This window comes from Pelobates fuscus, chromosome 5 (genome assembly GCF_036172605.1).
Source record: "Pelobates fuscus isolate aPelFus1 chromosome 5, aPelFus1.pri, whole genome shotgun sequence".
In the NCBI taxonomy this organism is placed as follows: Eukaryota; Metazoa; Chordata; class Amphibia; order Anura; family Pelobatidae; genus Pelobates; species Pelobates fuscus.
Window position 1 is genome coordinate 100636777 of NC_086321.1, and position 20689 is coordinate 100657465.

At 43.4% G+C, this 20689-nt stretch overlaps 1 protein-coding gene across 2 annotated transcripts in view; it reads left to right on the top strand.

The window, feature by feature from the left end:
• Positions 1 to 20689, top strand: part of KCNN2 (potassium calcium-activated channel subfamily N member 2) — a 195447-nt gene that overhangs the window by 162337 nt on the left and 12421 nt on the right. Inside the window, exons 7-8 of one of the 2 annotated variants that reach the window (XM_063456929.1) lie at positions 14410 to 14481; positions 16980 to 17700. The exons of the other annotated variant lie outside the window; for it this stretch is intronic. Of the exons in view, the coding sequence (XP_063312999.1) occupies positions 14410 to 14481; positions 16980 to 17070 (163 nt within the window). The 3' untranslated portion in view covers positions 17071 to 17700. Of the gene's footprint in view, positions 1 to 14409; positions 14482 to 16979; positions 17701 to 20689 lie in introns of those variants that run through there. 2 annotated transcript variants of the gene reach the window in all.

Genomic DNA, 20689 nt, shown 5'->3' on the forward strand with positions numbered 1-20689 from the left:
AGCCAGACGGACTTACCACACTACATCAGACGCCTGCTAAATACCCTGCTGCCGCCAAAACAGGCCAAGGCGATCAAGCCAGAGGGCATGTTCCGGTTATCGAAGCCAACTACCGCACCAGCGGAGGCGTCGGCAGACCTGATCATCAGGCTTCAATCGCTGCAAGACAAAATCTCGATCCGGGCGGCTACCCGAGGACACACTCCCCTGGTGTTTGAGGGGTCCACCCTTTCTTTGTACCCGGACCTCACTAGAGGCACCATTGCTTGGCGCAAGACCCTACAGCCTCTACTGCAAACACTAAGGGCCAAGGACATTCCTTACCGCTGGGGGTTCCCGAAAGCTATATCATTCACCCATCAGGGCGAGACATACAGGGCAACGACTCTCCAGGAGCTGGATCAACATCTGCAACGCCTGAGCCTGAACGGACCAGTGAGATCTGCTGCAACGGGGCTGGCGGGTATAAACCCCTCCACCATCCAGGAATTCACCCCTCGCTCGGCGCAACGCAAGCTGCATGCCGGAGGGGACACCTGCAAAACTTCGCTATAGTAGCTGGACTCTCTGTGGCATAACAGGTTCACAGACTGAACACGCTTGGTCCGGTACTCAGACCTAGGATACCGCATAATGTTTAATTTACTATCTTTTGTTTCCTTTCTTGTTGCTGCTTGTTTTTTGATGTACCTCTACACATATTGTGTTAATACGCCCCTCCACCACATATAACTTGCTATATATGGTAATGCCCAATTCAGAATCACCACTTAGACCCACAAGACACCCGTAGTAACAGGGGACCAGACCGAGAACTTTATTAGAGACCCTCCCCCTCCCCTCCCTTCCCTTCCAAAACGAGAAAGCCACCACACTTCTACATTGTCCCAGGAAGGGGATTCATTTATTCACATATGTAGGGACTTCGACACTCAAGCCTCCCTGTCTACAGGTGGGAACTCACTGAGACCCCTACACATGTGTCCCACATGTAACTTTCCGGCCACAACCACCTGCTAGTACAGCCCTGGGCCCCTGGAGACCCCGTTGCCAAGCATACTTACCACCCTAAACCAAGGCCTCACTAGCCATTTTAGACTGTCTCCATAGAAAAGCAGGACTCTGCCTGCCATGTCAACCTTTTATTACATACACCTGGCGCCTGTATTAGCCGATGTGGCGGGTCAGGTCGTCTGGCAACACAATACACGCAAACCTAAGCATATAAAAAGTACGTGCCACCACTCACACTACAAGTACCTGTCTGAACATGTTGGTGTGACACCCTGACGACGACGATGCTATTAGTGATAACCCATTGCAGTTAATGCACTTAACTTACACTCGACTAGACATAACTGCCTGTCTTACCTATGTTTATTTTAAAAAAATGTGCAAAACCTTTCATGTCACTGTATATCCTAAGTTCAAATACAAATGCACGCTGTTGTGGCGCATGACCATGTTCTGTAATCACCTGCACAACGAAAATAAAGAATTATAAATTAGCCTTTGTTTGGGAAAATAAATGTTCACATGTCCCATTCCTATGCATACATTTCTCCTTAAAGGGGTTCCCAAATATGGCTGATCAGCTAAACAGACCACTGGAATTTTAATCCCAGTTTACGAGCGATTGTAGAACAAAATAAGACACTGAGACAAATATAAGGTCAAACTCTACTCTAATTTAATAAAAGTAGGTTCATCTTTTATACATAGTAATATAATGCAAACGTACGGCTGGCAAATATCCATACAGTAAAAGTTACTGGAGACATTTAGGTTCTGTTATTTCAATGACCTTCACAATTCTACAGCTCAGAAACAGACAAGCAGGTGTTTGGCGGGAGGTCAGTTCTCATTCCATTGAAGGTACTTAAAACAATAGCATTACGACTATTCAACTATCTCTAGATAACTATAGACTTTGTAACTTTTTTGGCAAAGAATGATTATGTATGATAGGCTCATCATCCATACTGACTATATTGCTCAGTTTCCCCTTTCACTTTGAGAAGTAAACTGTATTCTTTGCCACGTGACATTTCAACCCGTGGCTGAGCTCTCAACTAACCCTTTCATATTGCTGCTTTTATATAAAGAGGAGGAGCTTGTATCTTACCAAGTTAAGCATCTTATGAATGCTGCTTCAGAGGTGATCTTTTTTTGCATTTGCATTTTGCGTTTTTTGCATTTTAACAGATGAATGGAAGTTGAAATAAAGAACTAAAAATAAAATAACGTAGACAGAATGTTCTCAATATTAAGCCAGCTGGGAATTGAATTTTGTATCATCAATATGACGATTGTTTGGTTTTCTAGATTTAAAAAAAAATTCTATTATGTACATACATGCATTAAGTAGATCAGCGAGCATATTTAGTTATATATTAAAATAACTATTTATTTACTTGGTATTCCTTGTGTCTATTAAATATGTACAACTTCCACACTGAGCTCTACTTGCATCAAGAATTGTCTGAAACATGTTAGCCAATCCTAGTACTTCCAGGGCCGCTGGATATTTCCTGGTGGGCTCCCCCTGTCTTAGGCAGCAGCGCTAGGCGCGTTACTCTTGAGCCACACCCCCCAGCACCGGGCCGCTCCTCCAGGAGTTGGCCATCTGGCCTCTTCAGGGTGCTCCCTAAGTTGTCCTTCAGAATGGCAAAGCAGGTACCTTCTTACCTTGACAGTAATAATCTTCTGTCGGTGATCAGAAGAGCCAGGAGAAGGAGAAGGCAGGCAGCGAGGGAGGCTGTTCTTGCAGCTTTCCACTCCTCCCTCGTGAGCCCTCTGTGATGCCGGGAGCCAGTATATGACGTCATTCCGGCCCCTGCATACTAAACTACGGACGGGAGGAATGAGAAGCTGCCCCAGACAGTCAGGGAGGTAGGGAGGCTGGATGGGCTTCAAAAAATAAAATTGTGTGAATCTGTGTTCAGTGAGTGTTTGACTGTCAGTGAGTGTATGTCTGTGAGTGTCTGTCTGTCAGTGAGTGAGTGCATGTATGTCAGTGAGTATCTGCATATGTGTGTGTGTGTGTGTCTGTCTGTCAGTGAGTGTGTGTCTGTCTGTAAGTGAGTGTCTGTGTGTGTGTGTGTGTCTGTCAGTGAGTGTATGTCTGTCAGTGAGTGACTGTATCTCTGTCAGTAAGTGTGTGTCTGTCAGTCAGTGAGTGTATGTGTGTCAGTGAGTGTCTGTGTGTTTGTCTTTCAGTGAGTGTGTGTGTGTGTCAGTGAGTGAGTGTATGTCTGTCAGTGTGTGTCTGTGTGAGTGTATATCTGTCAGTAAGTGTCTGTGTGTGTCTGTCAGTGAGTAAGTGACATGAGGGCATGGCAAAATGGATCTTTGCCTAGGGCGGCAGAAATCCTTGCACCGGCCCTGGTATTTCTACGCAGTTTGAGTAATTACTGAATAAACTCCTGGCAAAGAGTATTAGTATATATGAACAAGACAGCCGTTTTATCCATGTATATATATTGTATAATTTAGATTATTACTGCCATCATGATGTAGAAAATGCTATTAAACAGATTTGTGTGTTTACTGTTACGTAAACGTGAGACATTATTTTATCTGTGTGAGCTACACATTTGCTTGTTTTGCAAATATAATTATTGTGCAATACTCATAATAACCACATCATAATAAGGATTTAGGTAAATCTCTTCACACCAATATAGTGCTTGAAAGTCATATGTCATGGAGGGATTAGAATTGGGTGTTTCACAAATCGAAGTCCAAATTATAAGGTAACATGAAACTAGTAATTGAGAATCATAATTTCATCTAATATTTTTAATGGACATAATTTTTATTAACAGTAGATTTTGATGTTTTGAAAGCTCTTTTTCTTTGGTAATTCCTGTCACTTATATGCTTTAATGATTTCCACACATATTTGTGTTTGTTGTGTACTGACTCATTTGCATACTTTGGAGTTTTGGGGAAAAGTAAATACATTTTTGTGTTTTTTTTACATTCTTTATTTTTGTGATCGCCGACGGTGGTAGTTGGTCTTCCTTCCATGTGGAAGAGGGTTTGGGGCAGTATAATGCCAGATCGGTACCTCTACTGGTTCCTGGGATTAGTGATGTCGCGAACATAAAATTTTCGGTTCGCGAACCGCGAACGCGAGCTTCCGCAAATGTTCGCGAACCGGGCGAACTGCCATAGACTTCAATAGGCAGGCGAATTTTAAAACCCACAGGGACTCTTTCTGGTTGAAGGGGGGGGAGGAGACCTACTCTCCTTCCCCCCCAGCCCCCATCCCTGGGCGGCGGGTGGGGGCCATAAAGATAATGAGGGGGGACCTACTGTCCTCCCCCTCTCCGGCCCCCACCCCTGGGCGGCGGGTTGGGGCCATAATGATAATGAGGGTGGGACCTACTGTTCTCCCCCTCTCCGGCCCCCACCCAATGGATCCCTTGAACGGCAGCTCCGGCGTTTTACCGTGTGGGCCAGGGCCGCAAAACATGGTGGCTGGTACCCGGTCGCATGGGTCCGCAGGGCGGCCGGGCCCCCTGGAGTGACCAGCCTGGTTGCAGCTGCGACCCCTGGGACCCTTATATGTACGCCACTGCCTGCCGCCATGGGCCATATGCCCCATTGAATCCATTTTCATGTCAGAATGGAGAACAAAAAAATATGTATTTCATCACTTTCTCTAAACCTTTGGTAGGGAGAACACAGAAGAATTAATGCAGTGTAAACAAAGGACCTCTAGTCTGAGCTTTTATAAAGCAAACACAAGCCTACAAGACTGTAGGCAAACTCTGACAGTCCACTGTAGTGGTCATGATGCCAGGAGTACCTTTGTGCCATTCCTCTGTAATAGGGCAAACAATTATGCAACAGTGTGCCCTTTTGCCTGGATCCTGCAGGTGCCAAGGCTCCTATCCTGCTGGGTGATGTGCATCCAGTTTCTGTAGAGTAACAAAAGCTGTCTGCTGATCCCGTCGGTTATTAGTTAGCTGAGAGCATAATATATATAGAAATATGCACAGAATTGACATTAACCAGCATGGAACTCTTGTTATGTGCTGACTGATGATGTTCTAAATGTTACACTTCCAGCAGCAAAGGGGTTGGAAACTGTATGTGCAGCATTTGATAACAAAATACTGGACATATAGATTCCTGGCACCATAATCATTCCAAATTGCTGATGTTTGGAGTAAGCCTTTAAATTAAATGTTGGATGAAAGATTATTGCATTGCTTATTGTCAGTGCACGTCAAATGGTATAACATTTAAGATATTTTACTTCTTTGAATCAACAAATGTAACCTCCTAATTGTTGAAAAGTTAGTTTAACATTTTAGAATGCCCCGTGTGACATTATAAATAGATACATACACAATTTATAGATAGATACAAATGTTAAATATTTGAATGTTTCTTTTAATTACTCTGCAAAGTGTTGCTATAATTAATATAATTGATTTTGGCAAAGCTTTGGACATTTCTGCAATTTGTCTAAATGCTAAGAATACAAATTTCATATTATTACATGGAATCTATATAACATATTGTATCAGTTGTATGTGTTCCCGGCCATCTGGTTGGTTATTCGTTTGGAACTAGAGTTCTGAAATTGTAGTCACGGTTATGTAATTTTTTAATTCAATCTAACAAAATGATAAATGCATCTAAGTTTAAGGCTTTCTAGATATGTTTTCAATTAACATTTTATGTTGCATTCCTTGTCCATAAATAGACACTATACCATTCATCTAATTGTATTTGTTCTAGTGCCTGGAGTACTATGGCACTGCCGCTCTATTAAGTGTTAAGCCATTTTTGAAAAGTTTTACTCTAACGGGTCCCTGGTAACACACAGGCCAGCCCCTACTGGAGGTATGGCTAAAACAGAGATTACATACTTCCCTCCAGCTATACAAATTCATACCAGCAATGAGCACGTTGATATTCTCAGCAAATTATAGCCTCCCATTGCTGTTTAGACTAATGATCCAAAAAATATGAAATCATTTGAAACGTTTATCCAAAAATATTAAATCAAGTTAAAAGTTAGCAATTTAATCAATTTGTGCAGGGCAACAGAATTCCTAACAACTTTGGCAGAATTTTGTCAGGACAGCATGGCCAGATTTCACTACTGAAAAATATTTGTGAAGCAATTCAAAAGAATGGTGCACATAACTGTGCTAACGTGCAAAAATGGCTACAATATTGCCTAACTTAAAGGGACACTATAGTGTCAGGAAGTTCTAGAATCTTTTTCCATTTGCTATTTTGTATTAATGAAAGCAGTCATTTTAAGTTGAAAAATTTAAGGAAAAGGTCCATGGGCAATTGACCACTCACTCATACCTTTCAGCCTGACCAGAGCAAAACTTTCCTGCACATTACAATGCTTACAATTCCCAATGCTTACAATTTCCAAAGCACAATCAGTGGCACAGAAGCACACTGGAAATCAAATCAGTCTCTTACTGGAAATAAAATTAAAGAAAAAAGAAATCAGTAAAACAATTCCAAGAAAGGGTATCAAATTGGGTGTAAATGGAACTGGCCCTAGGGGCTATGCAAGAGTAACTTGAGCTGCCTGAGGGAGGAGGTAGTGTTGGTGGTTGGGACAACTGCACAGAATGAGATTTGCACATGTTGCTTCTTACCCTTCACTCCCGCAATATTCACTTTCTAGATGCACAATTTGTACTTTGCAAGTCAACCTTCTGGGTGTCACTCAAAGTAATCCCAAACTTTGTTTCATTGCCTTATGGATGTTGAAGGTGTAGAAGGAATTGCGGTGGAAGTAGATGCTGTCCCAACACTAGTGTTGCAAAATGGGATGGTGCTTGTTGGAGTTATTACTGTAACGTAATTGTGTAGTACTTTAGGAGACACTACACAGTGCTCTCACAATTGCACAGCACATCCTGGACACAATCAAAAAAATATATATTATTTTTTTTAGAAAAAGGATTTTCTTTCTCCACACATTAAAATGGGGGGTCATCCAGAGAGGCTCTCGGTCCGTCTGGCGTTTTTGGTGCCACGCTAACATGCCCCTTCAGCAGATCTGCACATTATCGGCCTTGTCGGTCCCAATCTCATACCTCCTAATTTTGTGATTTGTGTCGATAGCTGCACTCAAATTGTCTAGAAAAATCCTGCTTGGCGTTTTACCACGCCTAATTTTTTCCCTCTATTGGTCAGTTGATCTGTGAATAAATCAACATTAACTGACTGCACTGTAATCATCAATTGAGCAGACGATCGTGTCCATCATGTAAAAAGAATCTATTTATTTGTGTTCACCAAAAACAACAACCTTGTTTCCATTCCATCCCATTTTTTTCTGGTGGTGGCAGGAACAGCACTTCGGATCAAGAAAAAAAATGAGCAGGTCTGGGCTTAAGTTAGATTCTGGTGCATGGCAGTTCAGAAATCGTAACAGTGGACGAACATCTGATAGGCCTAAATTGTGACGAATTGCCGTTCAGCCCTGTTACGGAACGCAGTATATTAGTCCACGATATCCGTTGGTATCCTCAGGAAATCCACAGTCAAGACAGAAAGCACGGCAATATTCCCCATCCTCCCAATAACCGGACGAAACACAGTTTGGGAGTCAACTAACTCGCTTTATTCACAGACTTCCGTATTTATGCAGTTCCCCGTGCAAGGGGTTTCCTTACAGTTATTACAGGGGATTTCTCCCATCAGGCATTGCAATTATCCCAACAGGCATTGCTGCACGAGGGGGATACTCCCACTAAAATGGACGATTAAGTGGATTATCCCCTCGTGGAGCAAAACCGACAATTTATACAGAAATCTGTAGTTTATCCATTACAGCTCGCTTTTAGATGAATGACCGTTCGGTAGATAGCTGGGGTCGGTGGGCACATTTAGTGAGAATACCGCTCCGATCCCAGCTAAACTAACCGAACGCCGCACAAAATACATCCAAACAGGGAATTCGGTCTAAAAGTACCGAATATATATGGGGCACATAATGTACTAAACGCGGTACTCCACACCGCTCTGGAAGTCCAGCGGTGTTCGAATCATTGAGTAGCCGTTTTCGGTTCCAGGCTCTCGACGACCGAACACCGCTGCAGAGACAAAGGATCCAAGATGGCCGACCGCCGCATGGTCGGTAGCCGATCGGCGGCCACCAAGGAGAGCCTTTAAATACCGATTGCACCCGGAGTGCAATCGGTTATTTGGTGCCACACGACTGGTGAAGGTGTGGTCTATTTGGGGAGCCCATATTCGTACGGCGAACGGCTGTACATAGCATTATCACAGGTAACAACTTGCAGTATACATTCAGCCTATGGACAACATACGATACATATAAGTCAGAAGTGGCTGGGTTTGCCACAATGCTCCCCCAGAACCAAGCCGGCATACACAGTCTGATCCCAACGGATCGGCTTGGGGATGTCCGGGGGAGTACTCACAGATCATTTTTCTAATTCTGTTTGTCTGGATAACCCGTCGGCGTTACCGTTTTGTTTTCCTGGTCGGTAGTGGATGGTAAAGTCAAAGGGCTGCAGCGCCAAACTCCAGCGCAGCAGCCTGGCATTGTCTCCAGATACACGGTTTAGCCATACCAACGGGTTATGATCTGTGAGTAAGGAAAAAGGTTGTCCATACAAATACGGCTGTAACTTTTTAAGGGCCCACACCACGGCCAGGCATTCTTTCTCAATGGCGGCGTAGCTTACTTCGCGGGGTAATAACTTGCGGCTTAAGTAGGCTACGGGATGTTCTCCGCCATCGGCTCCCACTTGGCTCAGCACTGCCCCCAATCCAAACATTGAAGCGTCTGTGTGGACAAGAAATCTTTTAGTTGGATCAGGAGCCATCAACACAGGAGCATTAGTTAGTGCGGTCTTGAGCTGTTGGAATGCCTGCTCACACTCTGGGGCCCAGACAACCAGTCGGGGAAGGTTCTTTTTGGTCAGGTCCGTCAGGGGTTTGGCCAGGGTACTGTAGTCGGGTACAAATTTCCTATAATACCCTGCAGTCCCTAGAAACGCTAGCACCTGGGTTTTGGTCCTGGGGGTAGGCCACTTGGCCACGGCCTCAATTTTGGCTGGCTCGGGTCTCTGCTGCCCACACCCTACTCGGTGTCCTAGGTACTGCACCTCGGCCATCCCTATGTGGCACTTACTCGGTTTCAGCGTTAACCCCGCTCCCCCAATACGATCTAGGATCGCCCCTATATGTTGGAGGTGATCCTCCCAAGTCTGGCTGAAGATGGCTATGTCGTCCAGGTAGGCACAGGCATAGTCCTGGAAGCCGTCCAGTAGTCGATCTACCATCCGCTGAAAAGTAGCCGGAGCGTTTTTCATCCCGAAGGGCATGACCTTGAACTGGTACAGGCCAAACGGGGTGACAAACGCCGACTTGGGGATGGCATCATCGGCTAAAGGAATCTGCCAGTATCCCTTACATAAGTCAATTGTAGTGAGATACTGGCCCCGTGCCATTTTATCTAGCAGTTCGTCTATACGGGGCATCGGGTAGGCGTCAGACACGGTCTTGTCATTCAGCCTCCGGTAGTCAACGCAGAATCGGGTCGTGCCGTCCTTTTTAGGTACCAGGACTACCGGCGATGCCCAGGGGCTATCGGAGGGCTCGATAACCCCTAACTGCAGCATCTCATCCAGCTCGGCCTTCATATGAGTCCGGACCGATTCCGGGACCCTATATGGGGCCTGCCGCATAGGTAGCTGTCCCGGGGTTTCAACCCGGTGGGTGGCCAGCGGAGTGTACCCAGGTACATTAGAGAACGTAGCCCCTTTAGCTACGATCAGCGCCTGTATCTGGGCACGCTCACGAGGGCTTAGCCGCTCCCCCAGTTGAACCCCCCGGGAGGGCTCTACCGGCTCTTCCTGTTCTAGCAGATCAGGTAATGGTAAGTTCTCCTGATCTTCCATGGCTGAGGCACAGATTGCCGTCACATCCTCTATCCGCTCGTGGTAGGGTTTGAGCAGGTTGACGTGAAGCATGCGTCTCTTCCCTACCCCGGAGCAGGGGCCAATCACATAGGTAGTGTCGCATCGCTGCTCCACTACCTGGTATGGGCCTTGCCAGATGGCCTGCAGCTTATCGGCGCGGACAGGTTTTAAAATTAAAACCTTCTGCCCCACTTGAAAGCTGCGGTCTCTGGCTCCCCTATCGTACCATCGCCGCTGACGTTGTTGGGCCGCCTGGAGGTTGGTGTGTACGGCCTGGGTTAGCGCCTCCAGTCGGTCTCGGAACTCCAGTACGTACGATACTATAGGGGTTTCGCTAGCGATACTCTCCCCCTCCCAGTGCTCCCTAATTAAGTTTAAAGGTCCCCGTACTCTCCTCCCGAACAGTAGTTCGAATGGGGAGAACCCGGTCGATTCTTGGGGAACCTCTCTATACGCAAAGAGCAGGTGAGGTAGAAACCTCTCCCAGTCTTTGTGGGTCTCCCCGAACGTCCGAAGCATCTGCTTCAGCGTCCCATTGAAGCGTTCACATAGTCCATTGGACTGGGGGTGGTAGGCTGAATTGACTATGGGCTTAATGCCACACACTTTCCACATCTGTTGGGTAACCTCAGCAGTAAATTGGGTGCCCCGGTCAGATATTATCTCCTGGGGGAACCCTACTCGGGAAAATACCTTTATGAGAGCTTCCGCCACGGTTTCAGCGTGAATGTTAGAGAGGGCTACCGCTTCGGGATATCGGGTGGCGTAGTCCACCACAGTTAAAATATATTTCTTCCCCGAAGGACTGGGTTTTGGCAGGGGCCCTATTATATCGACTGCGACCCTGCTGAAGGGTTCGGCGATAATGGGAAGGGGACATAACTTGGCCTTGTGGCGATCCCCTCGTTTTCCTACTCTCTGGCAGACGTCGCAGGACGTGCAATATTGTCGCACATCCTGTGAGATTCCGGGCCAGAAAAACGCGTGCGTTAGGCGGTACCGGGTACGGGTCATCCCTAGGTGCCCTGATAAGGGGATGTCATGAGCAATTCTGAGCAGCTCCTGCCTATACTTCCGAGGTACCACTAGTTGTTTGTTCGTTAAGGTGACGGACCCCCCCACGTCTTTGGCCGTGACACGGTACAGTAACTCTTTTTCCCACGTGAAATGCTCCCCCTCTAGCCCGGCCTGGACAGCTTGTGCCCGGTCCCTATAGACTTGTAGAGTGGGATCGGTCTGTACTTCGGTGATAAAGGTAGTCGGGGTATCCCAGGATATGTAAGTCGGGTGAGGGTCGTGGTCTCTTACCTGAGCCTCAGAGTGTATCGGTGTAGCCGTGGTGCGCGCCTGTTGCCGTGTGGTTACCGGATGGGCTTCCTGGTAGGGTGCCTGAGGAACAAAGGCAGAGGTCATCTGACCCAAATCATTCCCTAACACAACATCTGCTGGTAAGTTCTGCATTAGTCCCACTTCTATTGTCCCCTCTCCCGCACCCCAGTTCAAATGTACTTTCGCCGTGGGTAGCCGGTATACAGCTCCCCCGGCTACCCGAACGGCCACTGATCCGCCGGTATGCGTGCCCTCCGAAACCAAATGGGGGGCTACCAGGGTTAAGGTAGCTCCCGAATCTCGCAGACCCTGCACTTCGGTTCCCTCCAGAGTTACTAGTTGTCGGTGATGTTGCCGGTTATCAGTGGCTCGGACCGACATGACCTCGTGCAATATGCCCAGAGGTTCCTCCGCCTGCACACTCCATACATCCTGAGTGGCGGGGTCCCTCTGGTAATGGTGAGCAGCCGCCCTGGGTGCGGGGTTTGGACGGCCCTGATTCCAGGCGGGCCGGCTGCGATTCTGGTTGCACTCTCGGGCCATATGCCCCCATTGTTTGCAGGAATGGCATTGGATGTTTGCCCGCCCGTTGTATCTGGACGGTGGCGGTATCTGTCCTTGGGAGGGACGGAACGGGGCAGCGGTGGGTGCTAGGGGTGTTGTAGCGCTAGGTAGTCCTGGGGGTCGGGAGTAGCTTTTGGCTACGGGTCCCTGGGGTCTCCGGGCATCGAAATGTTGATCGGCCAATCTAGCCGCTTCCGTTAGGGTAAGGGGTTTCCTATCCCGTACCCATTCTTGCGTCTCCGGGGATAGTCCATTAAAAAATTGTTCCAGCAACATCAGCTGGCGCAATTCCTCCATGGTGGTGGCGTTGCTGGCCTGGATCCACCCTTGGGAGGCTTGATCTAATTTGTGTGCCCATTCGGCGTGCGAATCTCGCTCTGGTTTGCGTAAGTGTCGGAACTTGCGCCGGTATGCCTCCGGGGTAATGGCATACCTCTCCAAGATTGCACGCTTTACTTTGGCATAATCTTTGCTGTCCTCACTGGGTACAGCACGGTACGCTTCGGCTGCCCGACCTGCTAGTTTGCTTGCTAGCAGTTGCACCCATACGGACCGTTCTAGCTCATGCAGATCACACAGTCTTTCAAAGTCCTGCAAGTACCCGTCTATCTCGTCCTTTTCCTCGCAAAAAGCCCTGAAGGCCTGGTGTGTTGCGGGCTGTGTGCCATAACGTATTCCTGCACATTTGCCATTACCATATTTAACATGGCATCTGATACCGGTTGCGGCAAAAACGCTAGCCTGGTCCTCATCTCTCTTTCATAGAGTGTTTCCTCCATAACTACCGGGGGGGTAGCGCTGCGGGCTTGGTCTCCCTCCATCAGCTCGGCAATGATCGTCGCCTTGTTTTTGCTGCTGGCTACTTTCCCTCTGGCTTCCAGTAGTTCCTTTAACGTCTGTCGCTTTAGTATGGTATAGTCAATCTCCATACGAATTGCCTTTGCTTTCCTCGTTCGGTAGTTCCAGTTACACGAACTCTGTTTTTCGGCTGTAAGGTTCGGATCCCGTCGCTTGCCACCAATTGTTACGGAACGCAGTATATTAGTCCACGATATCCGTTGGTATCCTCAGGAAATCCACAGTCAAGACAGAAAGCACGGCAATATTCCCCATCCTCCCAATAACCGGACGAAACACAGTTTGGGAGTCAACTAACTCGCTTTATTCACAGACTTCCGTATTTATGCAGTTCCCCGTGCAAGGGGTTTCCTTACAGTTATTACAGGGGATTTCTCCCATCAGGCATTGCAATTATCCCAACAGGCATTGCTGCACGAGGGGGATACTCCCACTAAAATGGACGATTAAGTGGATTATCCCCTCGTGGAGCAAAACCGACAATTTATACAGAAATCTGTAGTTTATCCATTACAGCTCGCTTTTAGATGAATGACCGTTCGGTAGATAGCTGGGGTCGGTGGGCACATTTAGTGAGAATACCGCTCCGATCCCAGCTAAACTAACCGAACGCCGCACAAAATACATCCAAACAGGGAATTCGGTCTAAAAGTACCGAATATATATGGGGCACATAATGTACTAAACGCGGTACTCCACACCGCTCTGGAAGTCCAGCGGTGTTCGAATCATTGAGTAGCCGTTTTCGGTTCCAGGCTCTCGACGACCGAACACCGCTGCAGAGACAAAGGATCCAAGATGGCCGACCGCCGCATGGTCGGTAGCCGATCGGCGGCCACCAAGGAGAGCCTTTAAATACCGATTGCACCCGGAGTGCAATCGGTTATTTGGTGCCACACGACTGGTGAAGGTGTGGTCTATTTGGGGAGCCCATATTCGTACGGCGAACGGCTGTACATAGCATTATCACAGGTAACAACTTGCAGTATACATTCAGCCTATGGACAACATACGATACATATAAGTCAGAAGTGGCTGGGTTTGCCACAAGCCCAAAACAAATTTGTAAAAGAGTTTTTACCATTTAACCCATTTCCTGTCCAGCATGCTAGTCACTATTGAAAGTCTTTGACTCCTCATTAGTAAATTATGTAGTTTATTTAAATTTAGCTGGGCTCTGATGTCCGTGAAGAGTCATAATGTGTTCCTTAAAGTAAACATAGGGTTAGTCTTCTGGATCATGGCCTTTGAGAAGGACTCTTTCAGGTTTTTAAATCAGTGAGACCAACATATGTTAATTAACCTTATTGGATTGGGATCGAACCACTGAAGTTGCAGCACACCAACAGATGGATTGACAGAATTTGTATTTTCTGGTTGCAAACAGTCTATATACGTTTAGATTTAAAACATTCAATATTCAATTGAGAAAAATCATATTTGATATAACCTCTAAATGCAATATCTATGACATATTTTGTGTTTTCTTGCATCAGTCTAAGGTTGCTTTTAATATGGTTGATGGGGATTGATATTTAATACTATCAGAAGGAATAAATATATGGCTGAGAATAAATTTTGTTTTCTTAAATCAGTGTTCCATTGTCTGAATTCTTCAGGAGTGAATCTACACAATTCACGCAATGTTGTGATAGTATCCTTGCCTTTTCCATTCATCATGTTCTAGCAGTGAATACATGAATTTTTGCAGGATGCAATCTTTCCTCACCAAAATCAAGAACCTGTGCCTGGGAGGATGCGTGGTCAATAGAATCATGTACTGGTACGTATACTAAAAAAAAAGACACAAATGTTAAATACAAATAAATAGATAAAGTAATAAAAACAATTACGTGTTTAAAAATTAGACAGAATGCCATTGTTTAAGAAAATACAAGAAAAAAATACAATATGAGATTGGATAATGAAGCACATTAGACTTGTGCACAGTGAATACATTTTGTTTGGATGGACAATTTTCCCCAAAAATAGAAAATTTTTGAGAACACACAAAATTCGACCATACGTCAATTTTGCTTGGCAGAGTTTCAAAAACCAGATTTGGAAACAATTTACAATACATGAACCAAAAGGGTGCAAGAACGGGCCAGTCCTTGTACTACAATGTATTTATACATATGATATTTTATACATATTTTTCAGTACACTGGTAGATGCATTTTCCTGCCACTTTTTTCATAGATCAAGTGAGAAAAAGTAGGAATATAGGAGATGAGAAAAGAAGGAAAACTAGGAGGAGCATTAAAAACAAACAAACTATTTTTACTTACTGCTCTTTATTTTTCCTTCTATTGCTCACTTCTCACTTTAAATAAAATCAACATTAAGTGATTGTGCCCTAGCCATCAATCATCTTTTATCTATATTTCTATAATCCGTATTTATTAATATATACATTAAAAAAACTTTTTTTTGCTGTTCTTCCTTCCCCCTCTTATTTGGTCATTTCTTACTTGATCTGTGTCAAAAATCAACATTTAGTGGTTATCGTTTAACCATCAATCATCTTTTTCCCATCAATTATCTAATTTTTTGATGCCATGAGCAGAACTTCAAGTAACAAAACAAACTAATATGATTGTACATTGTCCAGCTTGTTTGTCTGTGATACGCCCTATGGTACCTCAGAGATACGATATTAAGATGACCCACCAATCGCCCAAAATTCAGTAAAATCCCAGTTCGTTTTAAACGAAATGCACCATTCTAATAATTTTCTTTGCAAAAGGTTCAACAGAAACACAAATCCCTGCAGATTCTTTAATACACCGTATTTCTGTTGGGCTAGGTTTATATTATAATTTACATGCATGAAGAATGCAATAGATAAGGTAAATTTGCAATGCATTACTAGAGGCACTCATTATGAATTTCAAATAAATTATGTTTCTACTAAAATATCAGAGATATCATATAAACAATTAAGGATTCCAGAATGCTGCTTTTGTTACAAAATCTAGTTAAACGATACATGGACAGTTATGTGTAGTTAAAGGAACATTCCAGGCTCCAATTCCACGTTAATGCATTTCATAGTTTTTTTGCCTCATTGATATACTATATTTTGTGCATGCTCAATCCTTTATAGTTTTTGCATAAATTAAATACATGTTTTACAGAATGCTGCACCATAAGCCTTCCTCTTTAGCCACACCCCCTCACTCCATAAAAATACTTCCTTATCAAATGTATGCACACAGCTGAGCCAATGACCATACCAAATGATCAGAACTGCAAAACAACCTGCTTTAGAAGGAGATGACACCCAGGGAGACATATAGTAAGGATAGCACTATCTGTTTGTAGTTTCTCTGACTGTCTGCCGCCAGGTTGTGAATTAAAAACAGCTCACTTATTGCTGTTGGGGATGAGACTGTGTGGATACCTTTGATAAGGAAGTATTTCTGGCATGAGGGGGTGTGGCTACAAAGGTAGGCTTATTGTGCAAAACATTTATTTTGTTTGTGTGCAAAAACTATAAAGATTTGAGGATGTAAAAAAAAAAAAAGAGCCAGTATCAATCACATGCCTTAACGTTGTGCCTGGGGTGTCCCTTAAAATGTTATTTCCTATAGTGAGAATTCAAAGTTAATTCAAAGTGCATTTTAAAGTGAAGGTCAAAGTAGCTGAACTGGTAGCATAAATGACTTAGACAACTTTTCCACTTTAGCTATAATGACCTTAAATTGAAAATTAAATCTGAATGATTTTGCTTCGTTGTGACTCTTGTTACAATATCAGTGTTTGAGACGTGTGATATGTGTGTATACAAGGATTCTGATACTATGGTTCAGATTTACAATACATTGAGTAAGATCCTTGATGAACGTGACAATAAATGTTTTGGGTTTTGATTCTTTTGCTTACAAATTCAGTGTGAACACTCATTTATTGATCAATATGTACTCTTCATTTTTATTGATACATGGGTTGCGAAAAATAATGAGACACTAAGAAGCCTATTCACTAAACACTGAATTGGAATGCATTAAAAACCGAATTGCACAATATATGCTATAATAGCCGAGCTGCATCAATAGCTTAGTTGAAAAATGTTTTCACATTTAAAAAAAAAAAAAATTCCAGCTGTTTCCTAAATGTTACAATTTGGTTTTCAAATCACTTCAATTTGTAACTTGGTGTTAAAACCTATGTAGCTAATATTAGAGTACTGGTGATGAATATTTAAAAAAAAAAAAAAAAAAAAATCAGTCTTAAATTGATCTTCCTGATATATAAATAGACTGTTCTTTCATGCAGGTTTGATGAAGCCTTGTTGAAGACTACAGTCAGTGTCTATCTTATTAGTAGTGAAGTTCTGCAGACGTGTCTTCTCTCGAATGTTAACTGATGGACCCCGTCTGTTCGCATATGTATGCTTGGACTTCTTACCTACCTTAAATGCAAATGTCTTTGTGTGGTTTTGAATTTTTTAAGGTTTTACAGGTCAATAATAGGCACTCACATAATACTTATTATTAACTTTAATTCCGGTAAAGAAGGATTGCACTTAATAAAGAGATACGAGTTCTCATGACTTTGACAGTCACCTTTAAACATGCCTTTTTTGTATGTAGAATTAGAGTGTACCAGCTTCACATGTGACTCAGTAACACAGACATAAACTCTTGATAATGGACTGATTGAGAGCTCATATCTTTTCCCTGTTTGTTCTACACATATTCTGTGGACCTAGGCCAGTTTTGGCCATCATATGCTTGTCTATACTAGCCATCATCTCTCTTTGACTGCAACATTCTTGCTGAAACTTATTTTACAAGTGCAAAGGTACCCTATAAAAATACACACATATCATAAAAATTGTTACAATCACCAAGTCTTTTTCACCTGCAACACACACACACTCAAGTTTTACCACAGTGTTTGATGTAAATTCATAAATATGTAGTATGTATTTTAACTTATAAGTGGTAAATTAGCTAGTGTGTGTGTTAAAGGATCAGCCTAGGAACCATAACCATAGTTGCTGTCCTTAAGTAAGATCTCATACCAGTTTTGAACATTTTGAGACTGACAGGGGTCTGCTGGAACCCACAGTTTAGTTGCCTCTTGCATTATTGCTAGGCACTGTGTGCTGTATTGATTATGGAGCCTAGACTGACCCTTTAAAGTCAATGTGTGTCAATGTAAGTATATAAAAGTATTAGAAAAAAAACAAAAAAAGCAGTTTTTGAGTATTCAGTGTATGAGAATTTTATAAATCTAATCACTATACATTTTACAATCAAATTGCAAAAATGTGCAGTTAGAAAACCACCAACCGATATCTGTTATAACAGGTTCACTTTTAAGTTGGTATAAAATTTAATGCACTGTATGTTGTATATTGTATCAATATACATTATGAACTTTTTAGTGTAAATAATGTTGTTACTGAGGAAAGGTTAGTGACCTTTTTTGGACTGTACCACTGTAGTACAAAACATTTTATATACATTTTATATGTACAAATATTTGCCGTTTATTTTTGCTCATTGTTAATAATTGACAAATCAATGTATACAAATTGCAAATAAAACCAGATACTGCTAAAGACTGTTTGTTTGTTGTTATTTTATTATTGCTATAAACATGCAAATCTTACCACCTTGGATATATTTTAACTATATTTGAGCATTGTTTGCATTCACGCAACTAAACACAATGGGGGATTTATTAAGGCAGAAGTAGTTGCTATTGTGTGGTGATAAGGCTCAGGTTTATAGGCTCATCATTCCATGCCTTGATTATTGCAACTCGCTACTCACTGGCCTTCTACACACTTACATAGGCCAACTTCTATCTGTAATGAAAGCTGCTGCCAGACTTATCCACCTCAAACACTGCTCGTCTTACCCAACTCCCGGTCTTTGCCCTGCCTTCCAATATCCTTCCAGATCCAGTTTAAACTACTGATATTAATATGCAAAGCCTTAAGAACTGTTACATTTCCTCCCTAATCCACAAATGTATCCATTCCCATTCCCTTCGCTCAACCAATGACTTTCTCTTGTCCTTTGTTCAATCCACCTCTGCTAATTCTTGTCTTCAGGACTTCTCAAGTGCACACCATTTCTGAGGAGTGCTCTATCCTGTCCGATTACATTTTTTTCCAAGCTCCCAGTCCTTTAAGAAATCACAGCAAATACACCTCTTTAGGAAAGCCTACTGACTTTGTAGCTAGTTTCTCTTATCATAGCAGTGCTCCTATCCCCCACACATAATCTTTGCTTTTACAGTTCAGTGAACTTGTACTCTCCTTCCCTCTAAATTGCCTCCATTTACAACTTTCACATGATTAACTAAGCACAGGCTTTATATTATTATTACTATTATTATTTTATTATTTATATAGTGCCAGCAAATTCCGTAGAGCTGTACAGTGGGATCAATCATCCTCTCCTTTTGTGAGCTCCTCTTTCCTCCCTGTGAGCTCATTTGAGAAGGTCTCTCTAAATATCTTGTCTCTGTTCATATTACATTTTATGTCAACCCTTGTATTACACTCCTAATGTATTATAGTAAAGTGTTGCAGTATATGCCGCCCCTCTATAAATGAAAATAATAATTTACAGTTTCTAATTATCTTTAATGTCCACCACAGCGTGCGTTTCACTGTTATTTAATTTATGGGGCAATAGCGGTATGAGCTCACACACTGAGTTATAGAAACATTTTTATCTGATGTGAGATTTCATGAAAACCAATGAGTTCTATATTTTTTCATTAACAACATTCAGCCAGACTCGAAAGAATATTTTAAACTGTTTTATTTTTTTTAACAGTGAAAACCAATGATTGTCTCCATGTTATAAATGTGCACCACTGATTTATAGCATCCCTTTCGTCTAAATCTTCAGAAATCCACACAACTATTCCTCTCTTTCTTATTACTTAAAATTGCCATTTAGCTCTTGAGGGAAAGATTCTCTTATAATTTCAAAATCAAGAGCTATGATTTGACTTATTATTATAAATGATCTTGTTTTTATAATTGTCCGAACTAGTGTGAATAAATGTATAACATTTCATTAAAACCATAGTGATATACAATATATTATTTAACCCTTTCTTTGCCAAAACTGTGTATAGTCTCTTATTCCTTTTTTTGTTGTTGTTTAATTTTCATCTGCTTTACAGAACAAAATTTAGTCCACAAAGCTTCACTTACCTACATTTATACTCAGGAGTGATTATCAGTTGTAGAGAAACAACATTTTCTGCTAGAAAGAAACCCATTCTACCAATTGTGCATTCAATCGGGGGGATGCAAATTGTAATTGTTACCCTCTGAGGTTAGACTGTTTGGAATTTAGACCTCTCCCCTGCTTTTTAATGAAGTTAAATTAACTCTTTATTTACCTGCAAACCAGCACCAAGACAGCTTCTTCTGAGTAGGCTCATCCACCTTTGCTATGGTCATCAGGCCAGGGGCATATTAGCCGCGAGGCAAACAAGGCATTTGGGCGGCATTTTCCAGGGGGCGGCAAATAAAGCCGCCCCCAAATGCCCAAGGCAAATGTCTTGCTAGCCTCGCGGCTAACAGACATGCTGGGCTGCTGGGCGGTCGGGCGGCGCTGGTGGGCAGCTGGCGAGGGAGCACTTCCTCTGAGCTGTCTGCTCAGCTCCCTCGCGCACCGCACAGTGAGGCTTGGAGCCGTCATATTCCGGCTCCGCCTCCCAGCCTCACTGTGCGGCGCGCGAGGGAGCTGAGCAGACAGCTCAGAGGAAGTGCTCCCTCGCCAGCCGCCCACCAGCGCCGCCCGACCGCCCAGCAGCCACTGGACCACCAGGGAGAAAGATGACCCCCCCCCCCCAGCATTCCCAAATGTAAGGAGGCTGGTGGGGTTAAAGTAAAAAAAGTGTTAATGTGAGTGAGTGTGAGTGTGTGTGTCTGTTAGTGAGTGTGAGTGTGTGTGTCTGTTAGTGAGTGTGAGTGTGTGTGTCTGTTATTGAGTGTGAGTGTGTGT